A 14,296-nucleotide genomic window follows, 5' to 3' on the forward strand; every position below is an offset into this window, starting at 1 on the left:
ACAGTATGTTAGGGATGGAATGGGTGGGAGTTGTTTCTAGGCCTTTGTTTTTTGGCTACCTCCCTTGTAAGGAGGAAAAAGCCTTTGGTATACGTATGTATTATTATCATCTTTTTTTTATTATTATTTCTATTATCATTATTATCATTATTGTTATTATTATTGTTGTTATTATTATCATTTTATTATTATTATCATTATTGTTATTATTATTGTTATTATTATTATTATCTATTCATTTTCTTGCAGAGCCGGCAGGGCCTACGAGTAATGTTACCTATAACTTGTGGACCTGTTTATCCTCTTTCTACACAGCACCTGTATCTACCGACGGCCTTCAGGCTGGTAATAGCTTATTCAGTTTCAGTCTCTAGATATTTTCAACTAGACTGACTTAGAGACTCGTTTTTCTATACATTGCATCTCAATATCAATGGTCTTGGTATTTTTCTACTCTTTTCTCTCTTTCTTCATTTCTTCTACTAAAGTTAGTTTTCCACAAGTCAAGTACTACAAAAAGTAGTTTGACCCTAATTAATCTGCAGTGCTTTCACTAAATTCCTCTTCATTTACCATACAGTTCATAATCAGAAGATGTAGAACATTCCCGTGTCTTGTTTTTTCTTCTTCTTCTTTCTTTCTTACTTTCTCTTACAGTTATACTGAAATATATATCTCAACTAAGCCTATTAAGTAGCTTCAGAGATCGCCATTGTCCAACACCACCCAATTAATATATACAAAATCTTAACTTCCCATTATTAGCACGTCATGATATCAGAAGTCTGATAGGATAATTAAAGTATTCTTAGAGATACATGAATACACCTGTAATCAACAAAGTTGAAAATTGGTAAGGAACAGAAAATGAGGATACATTAACATAAACAAGCATATCTATATACATGTAAGAGACCATCCCCCAAATGAATTACACATTCATTTGAAAGACTTGACCGTTTGAAAATATTTAATGAGTTTTGTACAAATGAGTATGGAAAAGGAAAACATGGCTTGTCTTAAATGTCCATAATTATACTTATGAAAAACTATTTTCTTTGGTAGCAATATCACTAGCTTAAGCACGTGGAACACTTATTGCTGATACAAGTACAGCAGTCTTTTTGACAACAATCATTGTTGCAGTGATGAAATCATATTGTTGCCTAGATGACTTCTTTTCTGATTAACGTTAAACGACTACTGTAAGAAACAATAATGACTTAGGAGTTCTTCTTAAAGTCTCTTGAGTCAACTGAGAAGTGTCATGTCCTCACCTTGAGGGATTCAATTGTGGTTAATGCTAGACAATTTGACTGTTCTGGAAGAAGCTTCCACTCCTTCAATGTTCCATCCCTCTTCCCTTTCACTTCAGCTTGAATACCTTTTCCAGGCCTTCGTTCCAGTTCTGTTCAATGCGAGGTCCACGGATGCTGCCTTGGAAACAGAAGCTTCTTTGATGCAAGTTTCCCTTTTCATTCTCGCCAATGGCAGCGGCAGCTCCGTAAGTGTGAGTTTAACCTAACACCAACTCAATCATTTTATTTTTGTTTGTGTCAGTTGGAGAGCAAGCGAGGGACACGCTGACGTTCTAGATCAATCAAGACTTATTCTGTCTACCTTACCCCCCCTCCCACATTTAAATAAAATTTTCTGACGTTTGATGGAACAAAATGTAATCTGGATGACATCAGCTTGATGGGGTCAGTTCCTCGTTCTGTTTGGATTTCGCAATAAACATCAGAATATTTCAATCTGCAGACCCTCAAGCCTGAAAAAGGGTTCTGAGTTAAACTCTCCACTGGGTAATGAATTCGTCTCGAATTCATCATATACAAATGTATATGGCATGTAGACCTTCGGCTAAGGATATTATAACCAGCCTACCTGTTGCATTGTTGTATAAGAACTTTAGCTTACTAGACGATCACGTCACCTATTTTCATACCAAAAATTTATCACACTTGACGAGTGTCCTTTCCCACCTGTGTATATAATCTATTAGTAATCATTGCAATGTTTTTCTTTTTTCTTTTCTTTTTTCTTTATCACGTCCGACCTATCGTGTACCATCTTACTAAGTCTGCGCTAACCACTTACACCTCACAAATTTTCACTTGTGACTGTGGAGATCCATAAAAACTATGTAATTTGCTTCTGTGCATCTCAGCCATCGAGTTTCATGACAATCTCTCTTTGTTCCTGCTGTGTTTCCTGTCGTGCCTTCGGCCTGAGCCCTTTGCTGAAGCGTCTCCATCCTACACCTGACTCGGCTCCGAGCGTACCTCCTGCCCCTCAAGAATGACCTCCAGAGCCCCGATGTCCACGCAAGCGATCTTGTTGGGCTCTTGTTGATCCAACTTCGAGGCGTTCTCGTCCAGAGGTTTGCAGGTCGTCTGGGTGATGGCGTTCGAGATGTGCAACGGCGGTTGTGAACCCGAGACGGTCGTTGTCATTGACCGAGACCTGACAGCCGAACGGAACCGCGTGGAGTAGGTCCGGAAGACTTCGCCCACAACTTGGCGCTTCTTGGCACTCCGCAGGAAGATGAGAGCTATGAAGAAACCCTGAAGGCTGTTGAACAAATCCGTCACGATCCTGCAAGGGCAAAGGAGGAGATTATACAAATCATTAGAATGGTTTAGAACTATTTCATTCATGATTATTCAGTTTAATGCCAAAGAAATTTTCATTTCAGAGAGGGCTGGGACAGTGCCTACATCCGAAGGATTTTCTGAAGCCTAAGGGAATTTAATATAATATTCCCTTGCTGCGAATTCACCTACCCACCAAGCAGCCTCGATTCGTATCCACTCCTGACCTCTCGCTCAAATGCCAACAACTAAGCCACTTGGCCAGCAAGCATACAGTTATTTTGATAATTACATTTAATAAATTTATAAATTAACATTAGAGAATAGTGCCCCAGTAATGCCATCATATACTTCGTGTACGTGTGTGTGTGTGTGTGTGTGTGTGTGTGTATTTAACTAGTTGTATCTTACAGGAAGGAGATCTACGCTCGTAGTGCCCTGTCTCTGTATCTCACCATATCTAATTTGCTCTTAAATTCGTGCATTGTTTTTGCACATATAAGTGTTTCGTCTAGTATGTTCCATACATCCACCACTCTGTGGGGAAAGCTGTTCTTTTTCAGGTCTCTTCTATAACTGTCCTTTTTTGAGCTTCCTTCCATGTCCTCTTGTTTTTCTCTTATCACAATTTAGTAAGTTTTCTCTATCAAGGACTTCTATACCTCTCATAATTCTGTAGGTGGTCAACAAGTCACCCCTTTCTCTTTATTGTTCCAGAGTAGGTAATTCTAGTTTTGACAATCTGTCTTTATATGACAATTTTAATAGTGTTGGAGCTATCTTTGTAGTTGCTCTCTGGATTCTTTCAATTTTCCATACATTCATTTTAGTACTGGGTAACCATAATGTCGCTGCGTACTCCAATTTGGGCCTTATTAGTGTGACTAGTATTTTCTTTACCATTTCTTCATCCAAATAAGGAAGAGCCACTTTTATTGATCTTAGCAAGTTATATGTTATGCCGACAATTTTGTTTATATGTTTGTCAGGGGACATATCATTTGTGATGATTACTCCCAGGTCTTTTTCAGATCTCACTATCTTTACTTCCTTTGCACCAATTTGATATTGTCCTGATATCCACTTCCCACTTCTCACTCCATTCCCAAATCCTGTTCAGATCTCTCTACAGTGAGTCACAGTTCTTTCCAGTACTCACTTTCATAATCTGCAAAGAAGCTCATGTAACATTCCACACCCTCGTCCATGTCATTCACATAAATAGCAAACATTATTGGTGCCAATACTGATTCTTGTGAAACTCCACTAATCACCTCTTCCCAAGTAGAACTCTTATCTCTGAGTCATTGTATGTTCTATAGTCATGTTGAGTAATACATTTTCCCACCGATCCTCTCCACCTTACACTGTGTGTGTGTGTGTGTGTGTGTGTGTGTGTGTATTCACCTTGGTCTTTCACCTTTGTCTTTGGACCACGTGTTGGACTCGTGATCGACAGCTATTTCCCTCCCAGAAGAGAGCTCAGAGCTCATATGACCGATCTATGGGTAATGCTATGACCTTACACGCACACACACACACCCAACTCCCCGCCCACTAGAGCTGGAGTAACAACTCGAAGTGCAGCAATACTAAAATTATTTCAGCCCTGGGCAGGATTTGAAACCAGATCGCCATAGTAACAGTCGAGGACTTTACCAACCACGCCAGCCCATGTGTGTGTGTGTGTTTGTGAGTGTTTTTTTTTTTTTTTTTTTTTTTTTTTTTTTTTTTTTTTTTTTTTTTTTTTTTTTTTTTTTTTTTTTTTTTTTTTTTTTTTTAATTAGCCTCTGGAAACCCTAAGTATTATCAAACATTTGTGACATTCCCTGGACAAGTGTGTTTCACCACGATCTGGGATCACGCGTTGGACTTGTCATCATTCATAGCCTGATATACGTGTACCTGATGGGTCCGCCCGGAATTGAGAGCTTTGCTCTTCAAACTGATCAACAGTGTTGACAAATGGCCGCTTATTTTATTGACGATTCCCAAGGAACGGTTCATTGTTTCCACATGGATCATTCTACTACAATAAATGAATACAATAAATAACTACAAATGAAATTATCAAATAGATATAAGTAAATATAAATGAAGTAGTTGTTTAATGAATATATGGATGAATAGGTACATGAATTATGCTTATCCTGCTACTATGAGGGACATGTTCCCATACGACCTACGACTACAAGCCTAGGCTATATAGAAAATTACAAATATATTGTTCATTTTCCAGGATTCAATACATTTCTCTGTATAATATTTTCTTTGCAATTAGTGATAATGTGTAAGCGAATTCATCCATACAAGTGTAGAAATAATAAAAGAAAAAAAATGCCGGGGAACGCTTAGCTGGAATAGAGGATGCGAACCTTTGCCCTCTGTGTTTGGACTGCCTGGGCAAGTGGCAGTCACTGAGAGCCATTAAGATCAAGCTCGGGTCTCTGCAGTTACAAGAGGAGTACGAAGCTTGACACGTCATGACGTCACACAGAAACAACGGTTCCGTTACCTCCCTATCGGGTGCTAATTTTACTCTTATTATGGCTACTTATGATTTCATTAATTTCCATGCGGGTGGCACATGTTACCTTACTTTTTGTGCCGTGGCATGTTTCACCTTATTCTTTGTGCCGTGGCACCCTCGGTATGAACTCTTTCTTATGGGGAATTGTGTCCCAAAAATAGAACCAGGTCATCAAACACAAGAACGTCTTTTCAAATAAATCCGGATTGATTAATAGATAGATAAATAAACAAATACATAAATAGATAAGTAAATAAATCAATAGATATATAGATAAATAAAAATACGGATAAAGAAAACTAAAAAACACAATCACATAACAATATCACTCAAATTTGGAATGATATCTACTTCACCCTAGTGATGTGTACAGTATAATTAAAACATTTGTTAAGATTCGGATGTTTTGTGAATTACATATGAAAATATATAATCAGACACAAAACGTCATGAGCATAGTTCATTTATCTATCTATATACCAAGGGCTTTTTCCCCCTTATAATGAATGTAACCAGTCAAGGCATGCACCCACTCGCTCATTTCACCACCCTTGTTTCCTTCCTCATAGATGAAGGGTTGTCCTTGTCTCCTGCCCACTGCTCGGATCAAATATCATAATACCGGCATGCATTGGCAATAAAGATCCACTTCTTGGAACAGTTTCCTTTTTACTACCAGCAAGAATGCCTTGGAAGGAAAGATAAAAATATTATAGACAACGGAAGGACACTCACCAGATTTCATAGGGCTTCACTTGCCAGCTGATGACCTCAGTGACCCAGCAGATGGACATGACGGCGAAGAGAGCGAACCTCTGGCAGAACCTGTAGGCAACAGAGGGAGTAAGTCAGGGATGCGGGAGGTATTCGTTCATTGGATCAGAAGAGTGGTAATATCACCAGAAGGCTTATGGCTATAGCACCTCAAGGGCAGGAGGATAGGAGAGAGGGCATAAGGCAGTCTGTTATCACAGAAAACATCAATTGATATAGATGACATTAGCGACAACTGGAGGAAAGATTTCGATGACAAAATGAAGTGTACTTAATCACACCTTTAGCGTCATTGAACAGGGGTGGGCAACTTTTAAAAGTGTAGGTGCTAAAATCTGCCAAATCTTTGATATAAATTTTTATTGAGTGCCCACCTCCCTTAACCTCATAGGGCCTCAATTTACCACCCAGTGCAGCATGCGGTTACTAATGGTCATACAAACGATGTTGGAAATTTATAAGGTATTTGTTTTAAGATGATCTCTGGGTATCGGAAAAGAAAGTTGCTAGTGTGCCAGATTTTGCACGCTTGCAGAGGGTCACCCATCCCTGCCGTGAAACATGCGAATACTCACGCTTCCAAATGTTGTGCGTTGAAGGACCTGCTCGACTCAGACGAGAGGACCGAGGTGCAGCATGGCATGCTAAGGCCGGCTCCGGCTTGAAGGAGATAAACGACAGTGCTCACAATCAGGATTAAGTTGAGTGCAAACAGGAGACCCACAATGCCATAGAAGTAGAGGAGCGTTGCCAGGTCACCTGCAAAGTAGATGAATATTTAGTTCGTCCAGTTTGTTTCTGCATTCAGTGTAACTTAAGCTTTTAAGTTATGAGTTACGTTGGTGTTCTCAGGTATGCACAATTCTCCCCCCAACCATAAGCTTTGTCGGAATAGGATTTTCTTATTACAAATCTCTCTTCAGTCAGAGTAAATTTTTGATAGCGCGCTTCACTTTTTTTTTTTTTTTTTCCTCCTGGGCATTTTGCAATGCATTTCGGTTCTAGTAAATACGTGTCCTCTGACCCCACTACTAAGGTAACAAAGAGCCTTCACCAGGAAGTGCGTGACTGCGGCCGAAACCGTCACCTTTGTGTTATGTGCTTGGAAAGTTGGGGCAGGTAACAATCACTGGTGGGATTCAGAAAGAAGTGTGGGATTCGAACCCACAACTAAACGAATGCGAAACGAGCATGCTTCCAATTACGCCACCACCACTATCTTCAAAGTTCTGAGCAAATAATGATACATGACGTCTCTAAACATATTCAACAGTTTGGTAAATTTTACCCACTACGGTCTTCGTTCCATATCACCAAAGATTACTCTTGCAATGTTGTTTCTTTAAACCTATTTGTTATTACTGTTATTGTTACTGTCAGTGTTGTTTTAGTTTTTTCTCAAATGCTACGATGTCAACACAATCTAAAATAATCTGGACTGGTCTCATTAGCCCTTTCTGTCAAATGTGTACTTGTGCTCGGCCAACTATTTGATAATAAATGCAGCTGTTGGTCCAATTGAACTTATTTTCAGCGGACTTGTTTGCCATATAGTAGGACGTGTGGAGCATTCAAACATTCAAGAACACAATAATAAGGAAGGACTTTCTACTGATGCGTGAGAAATCAAGTGGTTAATAAAGGGCACTTGAAACGGCGCGGATTTTCAACTGTCGTGAATTTGAAAAACAAAGGAAATGTTTAGTTTACAGTATTCTAGACTACCACAAGAACGTTTCAATGGCATATCCAATATTCATGTTGTTTTATCTTTTCTTTATTATTATTCTAAACTTCCATAAGAAAAATTCAGCAATGTGTCCAATATTCGTATTGTTTAGCTTCTCTTGATTCGTCAATTAGTTCCTCAATATACGACGCGAAAGCAATTTGACAATTAGCGAAATTGTTTCTACTTAGTTCATGAGAATCGGTCCAGTGTGACGCGACCTAAGGCCAGACAACACTAATGTATAATAACCACAACACTACAACATGTTTCAAACTCAGCATATTGGCAAACTATCACTAACCTTTGAGCCAGCACCTTTCGAAATGCGGCCGGACGATGTCTTCATACTGGGGTTCGTTGGGCAGGAAGTTGAGAATAAGAAGGGCGGAAGTGACCAGGGCTGGGCATCCCCACGCGTACAAGGAATAGGCGAAGAACTTGCTTTGACTGCCTTTCCAGTTGCTCTGCAGACGAAAACCTTTAACGGAGACTCTGTGAGGTGGAGAGATGGAAGACAAAGCCTATTACTAGGATAGTAGAAATAAATTGATTTTTTGTATGCAAACACATAAGTAAGCATTCTCTGTTCAATATGATTTAGCCACTGATTTGTGTTATGCTCTATGTAAATATGTATACATACACACACACTATATGTTAAGCATACACACTTCAAATGAAAGTACATATATATATATATATATATATATATATATATATGTATGTATGTATGTATGTATACATACTGTATATGAGCATATGAATTGTATATATATCTACACACAAGGGGAGCACGGGCATGTTGTAGTATGCACCTTCGTTTACATACACATATTGATGTAAATGTACAAAATAATTTTTTTAAACAATGCAAGATGGGTATTGCATTTCATCGTCGACAACCAGAGCTTTTAGTTTTGTGGACCATATCGTTCTATATTCTAGAGAGACAAAGGTAGTTAAAGAGAGATTTAAGGAGGACACCAGAAAGGAGGGAGAGTAGAAGTCATAAGTGACCATTATTATTCTTAATGTGGAGGTTAGTCTCCGATCACAAAAAGAATCCTGCGTGACTCTGGTCCGCAGGGGTGTCGATAAAGTCTCTCACGGGATGTGCAAGACATATCTACGAACGAAATGTCAGTGGAAACGGCTTTTAGCCTACCTGCACTGAGACTGGATGCAAATCAGTGCATCATCCTACTATCGAAAAAACAGCAAGTAAACTCAGACATCCACAACTTCTCGAAATTACAATGGGAAAAAATAAAAAGAAAGAAAAATGAGCGACGACTTCTCACCTGACAACTCGCCATATATCAAAGCACATCACGCTGAGCCAGAAGAAGGCTGCCAGGAACATGAAGTGAATCACCACGCCTGCAAAGAGGAAATTTGTTTATATACAAGACAGCCTAAACGTCAGGCGTGACGCGTGCGTACGCTGTCAGAAACAGAAACAAAGAGAGAGAGAGACAGAGAGACAGAGAGCACGCATGTGTAGCTGAGAGTGTGAATAGACGAGTAAATATATCATGCTGTTTAAATGTTCCTGTGGATAGTTACAGTTTCACCATAACTGTCTCTAATACATTCCCTGCACAAGCCATTAGCCTAAGCACAAACTGAAACGCAGGCGACGCAGCAGAGCAAAGGCAAACATCCTGTTGCTGAAATGAAGTATAGTTTGAACTTCTCTCTACTTGATATGCTTCTATATGTACTACCCCAACATTTCAAGTGAGAGAAAAGTTCTTACTGTACTTCAGTTGAACAACAGGAAGTCTGCCTTTGCTGTGCTGGGTCGCCTGTGTCGCCTGCGTCTCAGTTTGACCTTAGGCTTATCAACATGCTCGTAAAACTTGGGTTTTCCAGCTTACCTGTGACGAGGCAGAACGGGCCCTCGAACTGCGGGAAGACGAAGAGGAGGAACAAGGCACAGTAAGCCACCATAAGGGCTGCGGTGTGCGCAAACATGCACTTTCCCTGGACGTCGGCTCGCAGCCCTGGCACGACGACGTGAAGGACGCAAAGCACGATCATGCAGACTACGGAGATGACCAAGCACACCGGGTACAGGTTGGCTCGCAGTTTGTCCTCCAGGGTAGGCTGGTAAGGAATGTCACACACAAGTGCTCTTCTGACGATGGCACCTGCAGGGACGAAACGCGAAGGAGGTCATTTGGGAGTGGGTGGACATCTTTCATAACAGCATCGTTACATGAACATCAGTATAGAGGTGGGGAAGTATTCACCTTTTGCATATCCGCACACTGCATCATCGTTGTGTTATCGTACCCAGTGATACAATATGATACAAAAACTCTGTATCATCATCACTGAACACTAAAAACACAACCACCCCGATACGTAACAATGATAGAATAAGCGGATACGCCTTAAATAGACTGAAGGGGAAGCAAGAAGCCATGCAGAGGTGAGCATTTCATCCTAAATACGATTATTGTCCCAAGGAAGCATAATGTGGCTGCAAAGTGCTCCGTGACCTAAGAACATGAAAATGGAGGAGACTGCAAGAGATCATAAGGTCTACACTAGGTACAGACAACATCCTCACCTTCTTGCTCTGCGAAGTCGTCTAAGCAGTAATCGTCGAGTCCGAACGTCAGGTTCACCCGAGGACGAAAGAGGTGCCCGTTGTCGAGGAGCACGTACTCATCCGCCTCCGTGGCCTCGGGCTCGAGCCTGGTCAGGAACCTACACGAGGGGAAGTTGGCAACCACGTCGTAGCTCCAGTGTCGGCGTTGGGTAGCCTGGAAGTTAGGGAGAGCGTCGAAGTCCGAGAGACTTCGGCCACGGCGCTGGGCACATCGGAAGGTGTCGTCGAAGAACATGGCGGAGGGACAGCACTTACTGACGCACACGTGCCCCGCCTGCCCGCACACCTTGCGGTTCGGTTTCCTGCAGAAGGAAGCCATGTGGACGGGGACAGAGGCGTTGACGAGCAGCGAATCGACACAGAAATCAGGAGCGTTGCGCCAGTACTCACGATCCTGGAAGCTATAGAGTGTCACGCCACTTGCCAATAGGATCAACTCGCTGTCTTGGCTGTAGCTGACGCTGACTTGAATAAGATCCTCTGGGGCGCAAGTCAGAGGCGACAGTACACCGTACACTTCCTCCCACTCGAAAGGCTTCGACCCTGGGGAGAGGGCGAGGGAGAGGTGAGAGGTCGCAATTGGTTCGCCCCCTACATCGTCGACGCTGCTGCTGCAAAGGCCTCTTGCATCGAGCGCCTGGCCGTCGGGGCAGCACTTGGGCACCTCGGGCAGAGATGTCGTCGACGCCACATAGGTCGTCTTGGTCTGAACGGGTGAGATCTTGAGGGGCATGTCAGGGTCGCAAACGACGACCACAAGAAGCACCGTGAGCCAAACGACGAGAAAATCAACTCTCATTTTCACTGCCATCTGGGGGAGAAATAATGGATTTAGTAACTATTCTGAGAAAGAGAGTAGAGGAGTTTGGGTGGGCGGCTGGGTAGATGAGCATGGCAGATGCCTGAAGACAACCTTGGTAGAATGCATACTAGTATATATTTCTTTCTCTGAAAATTACTGAAAACCATTCTTTGAATATTTGATAATTCTGACATATATAATATCAGAAAATTGGCTTTTGTGGTTCGAAGAATGAAATAATGAAGGTGAGTGAGCATCGTCTGCATAGAGTGGTTAACTACCTCGCCTGGAAGTATTGTTTTTGGCTAAGTTTGTTTACTTGTTTATTTGCATCATCCTCTGTTTATTTGTTTGTTAGCAACTTTTCGTCAAAACGACTTGATCAACTGATATGAAAAATTCAGGAAAGGTGGCCACTGGTCCCTATACGATCCCATCAGATGTTATGAGTAATTGTGTCATAGTTAAGACCATCGGAGTGAAAAAAAAAGGTTCTTAGGCTGTAACTTCCTCAATAACTATCTGATTTACTCCAAACCAAGACCATGATCATTTTAATCCTATTTCTCAGTTATGTGCGTGTAGTGAAGACTGCAAAATCTGATCTTGACTGACCCAGAAATGGCATGCACGAGGTCACAAACTTTTAGCTGATATTAACACCAAAACTGCTACAGATAAGATGTTTGTTATTATCAATATGTTAAGAAGTCGTTTACATGGTTTTAATTTGCATAAAGGTCATCGACCTCGATTGACCTTAAAAGGTCATGCATAAGGTCACCGATATTTAAGAAGGCTCTCGCACTCGACAACGGTTCAATGTTCACTATTATCAACATATAACAAGTTGCATAAGACCCTGCATGATATTTGCCTTGGTGGAGCAATTCATTATTAAGCTGCACATTTAACTTCTGTCGGGAGAGGTCAGTTATACCTGGTACATTTTGCATATAATGTGAAAGATAAGGGGTTTCGAGGTCACCAGTGCCAGGAATTTGAAGAGAAGGCCTGGGAGCATAATTGGTCATTCTGTGGTAAAAGGACTTTCCGGGCGATGGCGCTCCTTTGCACAAGAACTGGGTGCGGCAGTGTCACCAGTGAGTATTAATGGGAATCACATCGTACAAACCTGGGCTGACAAGTAAAAGAGACCTATGTAGAAATGGAGCTGACGTAGACAAGAAGAATGACCTCACTCCATTAGGATTTCCTCCAGACACACCCTCCACTCTCCCTCTAATCGATTTTTCCAAAACAGATTGGCACTTTGCCAATCTCATCCAGCAAAGTATATTAAATCTAGTCTTCTTTGAAAATGCAGCAGCCATTGCTGAATAGGGCCTTTTATAAAGAGAAAAGTAAACATACTAATGTACTCAAATCTCAAAAGTACAACAGACAAATACAAAATATGCGCATGCACAAGCACAAGTACACATGAAAATAAATAAACAACCACACACGCACACGCACACACACACACACACACACACACACACACACACACACACACACACACACACACACACACAGAAAGAGAGAGAGAGAGAGAGAGAGAGAGAGAGAGAGAACTCCTTACCATGGAAGAAGTAAACGGATAGTCAAAACAGGAGCAAAAATGTAAGGAGGGAAGATGTGAACTTAACTCAATGCTATTATTGGGTGACATGGCAATGACAAGAGACGTGTGATCACTACATGGCTTGCCTGAAGTCTGAGGATGAGTATGGAAGGCGAAGTATACGTCTAAACGTAAACAAGTAAGATTATGAGGACATGTATAGGAAGTGCCTTCGGGAATGAAGGGTAATCAGTTAGAGGTGATGACCGTGTTTATAGGCTTGGGGTTGCGTACGATTGTCTTTCACCGGCTACAGTCCCCGTATCATTATACAGGTCATATCCGGTGCCGGTGACTCACGGTTTAAGAGACGCTCTGCGCCTCCCAGTCACACTTTCACGGAATTCAACTCAGACGATTCACCTATTTCCCTTCTCTACGGACCTCCATTTAAAAAAAAATATATATATATATATTTTAAGTAGCCACCAGTATGTGAAAACATTCACAGTGTCATAACCCAAGAGACCAAGAAAGAAGACATGATTAAGGGCGTTTGATGGCAAGGTCCATAGACTACTTGCTTCATGGGACATTCCACTACATCCAGCTGGCCGCCCAGGCCATTACAAGCGACCTATTTCTTTTATCAAGTACAAGCAGTTGAAGAATAACAAATTCGTACGTGGAAAATAAACAACTCTTCCTGTTATGGGGATTAATTATCTAAGAAGTGGAGAGTACCTCCAGTTGAATGAAATAGTCTGGAGTTGACAAAATAAATGAATCGATCAATCAATAATAAATAGATAAACAAATACATAAAAAATTAATATGAATAGATATATCAATAAATAGATAAAGGGGAAGGCGTCGATGGGCTTCAAAGATGTCCGTTTTCCTCTGAATGGTGTCTAGAAATCATATAGAAACAGATTCTCTGTGCGCAGTATATGATCGCTTTGTTGTCCTGCTTTTCCATGTTCTACTTATCTATACCATTACCTTGAATTTGCGATGAGTGAAACTTGCCCAGACTAGAACTATGTTCTAAATACCTCCCGAAAAATAAATGTTCTGCATCAACCTGTAAATTTAAGACTGGTTTCATATTTCCTTTCTGTTGAGATTTCCTTTTTTTTCTTTTTTTTTCTGTTCATCTATATATTTATCCATTCATTATGGAATGCATCACTGATTACAGTGATATGTTTCAGATTACTAATCCAGTCGTCGAAACTGAGTTTCGAACCCGGGTACTGGGATGGAGACTCCATCGCTACGGCTGGATATAAGGGGGTGAATGTGGCTCTACGAGTTTTCTTCTTTCAACATCTCTCCATCCATATAATGAAAGTCACTTCTACATTCGTCTACATTCTACATACCTCCCCCACAATCTTGCTGACGTGTTTGTCAGGTGACAAACCATCCTTGGCCAACACTCCCAGATCCTTTTCCTCTTCTATTGTTACACTTGCCGATGAGTAAGTCACTGATGGTCTTCATGAACCTTCACTCATTTCCAATAATTCAATTTTTTTTTGTTGGTACGTGTATTTTATTTTGTATTATCATTTTGTAGTATTCTTCATCCTTCATTCTCCTAATGATCTTTGCGTCGTCTGCAAACGTGGCAGTGCAGCCTGTTCCTCCTAGCATGTCATTACGTTGATC

General features: G+C 41.0%; 1 protein-coding gene across 1 annotated transcript in view; it reads right to left on the reverse strand.

Moving 5' to 3' along the window:
* Positions 1–813: 813 nt before the first annotated feature.
* The window catches only part of LOC143038561 (putative G-protein coupled receptor Mth-like 3), a 17,480-nt gene continuing 3,997 nt past the window's right edge, over positions 814–14,296 (reverse strand). Inside the window, exons 2-8 of the mRNA XM_076207912.1 lie at positions 10,209–11,061; positions 9,511–9,783; positions 8,932–9,010; positions 7,932–8,122; positions 6,474–6,657; positions 5,860–5,949; positions 814–2,598 (exon numbers count right to left, since the gene is read on the reverse strand). Of these exons, the coding sequence (XP_076064027.1) occupies positions 2,259–2,598; positions 5,860–5,949; positions 6,474–6,657; positions 7,932–8,122; positions 8,932–9,010; positions 9,511–9,783; positions 10,209–11,061 (2,010 nt within the window). The 3' untranslated portion in view covers positions 814–2,258. The remainder of the gene's footprint in view (positions 2,599–5,859; positions 5,950–6,473; positions 6,658–7,931; positions 8,123–8,931; positions 9,011–9,510; positions 9,784–10,208; positions 11,062–14,296) is intronic.

This window comes from Oratosquilla oratoria, chromosome 24, assembly GCF_046742065.1.
Source record: "Oratosquilla oratoria isolate Oo_2021 chromosome 24, ASM4674206v1, whole genome shotgun sequence".
Lineage (NCBI taxonomy): Eukaryota > Metazoa > Arthropoda > Malacostraca > Stomatopoda > Squillidae > Oratosquilla > Oratosquilla oratoria.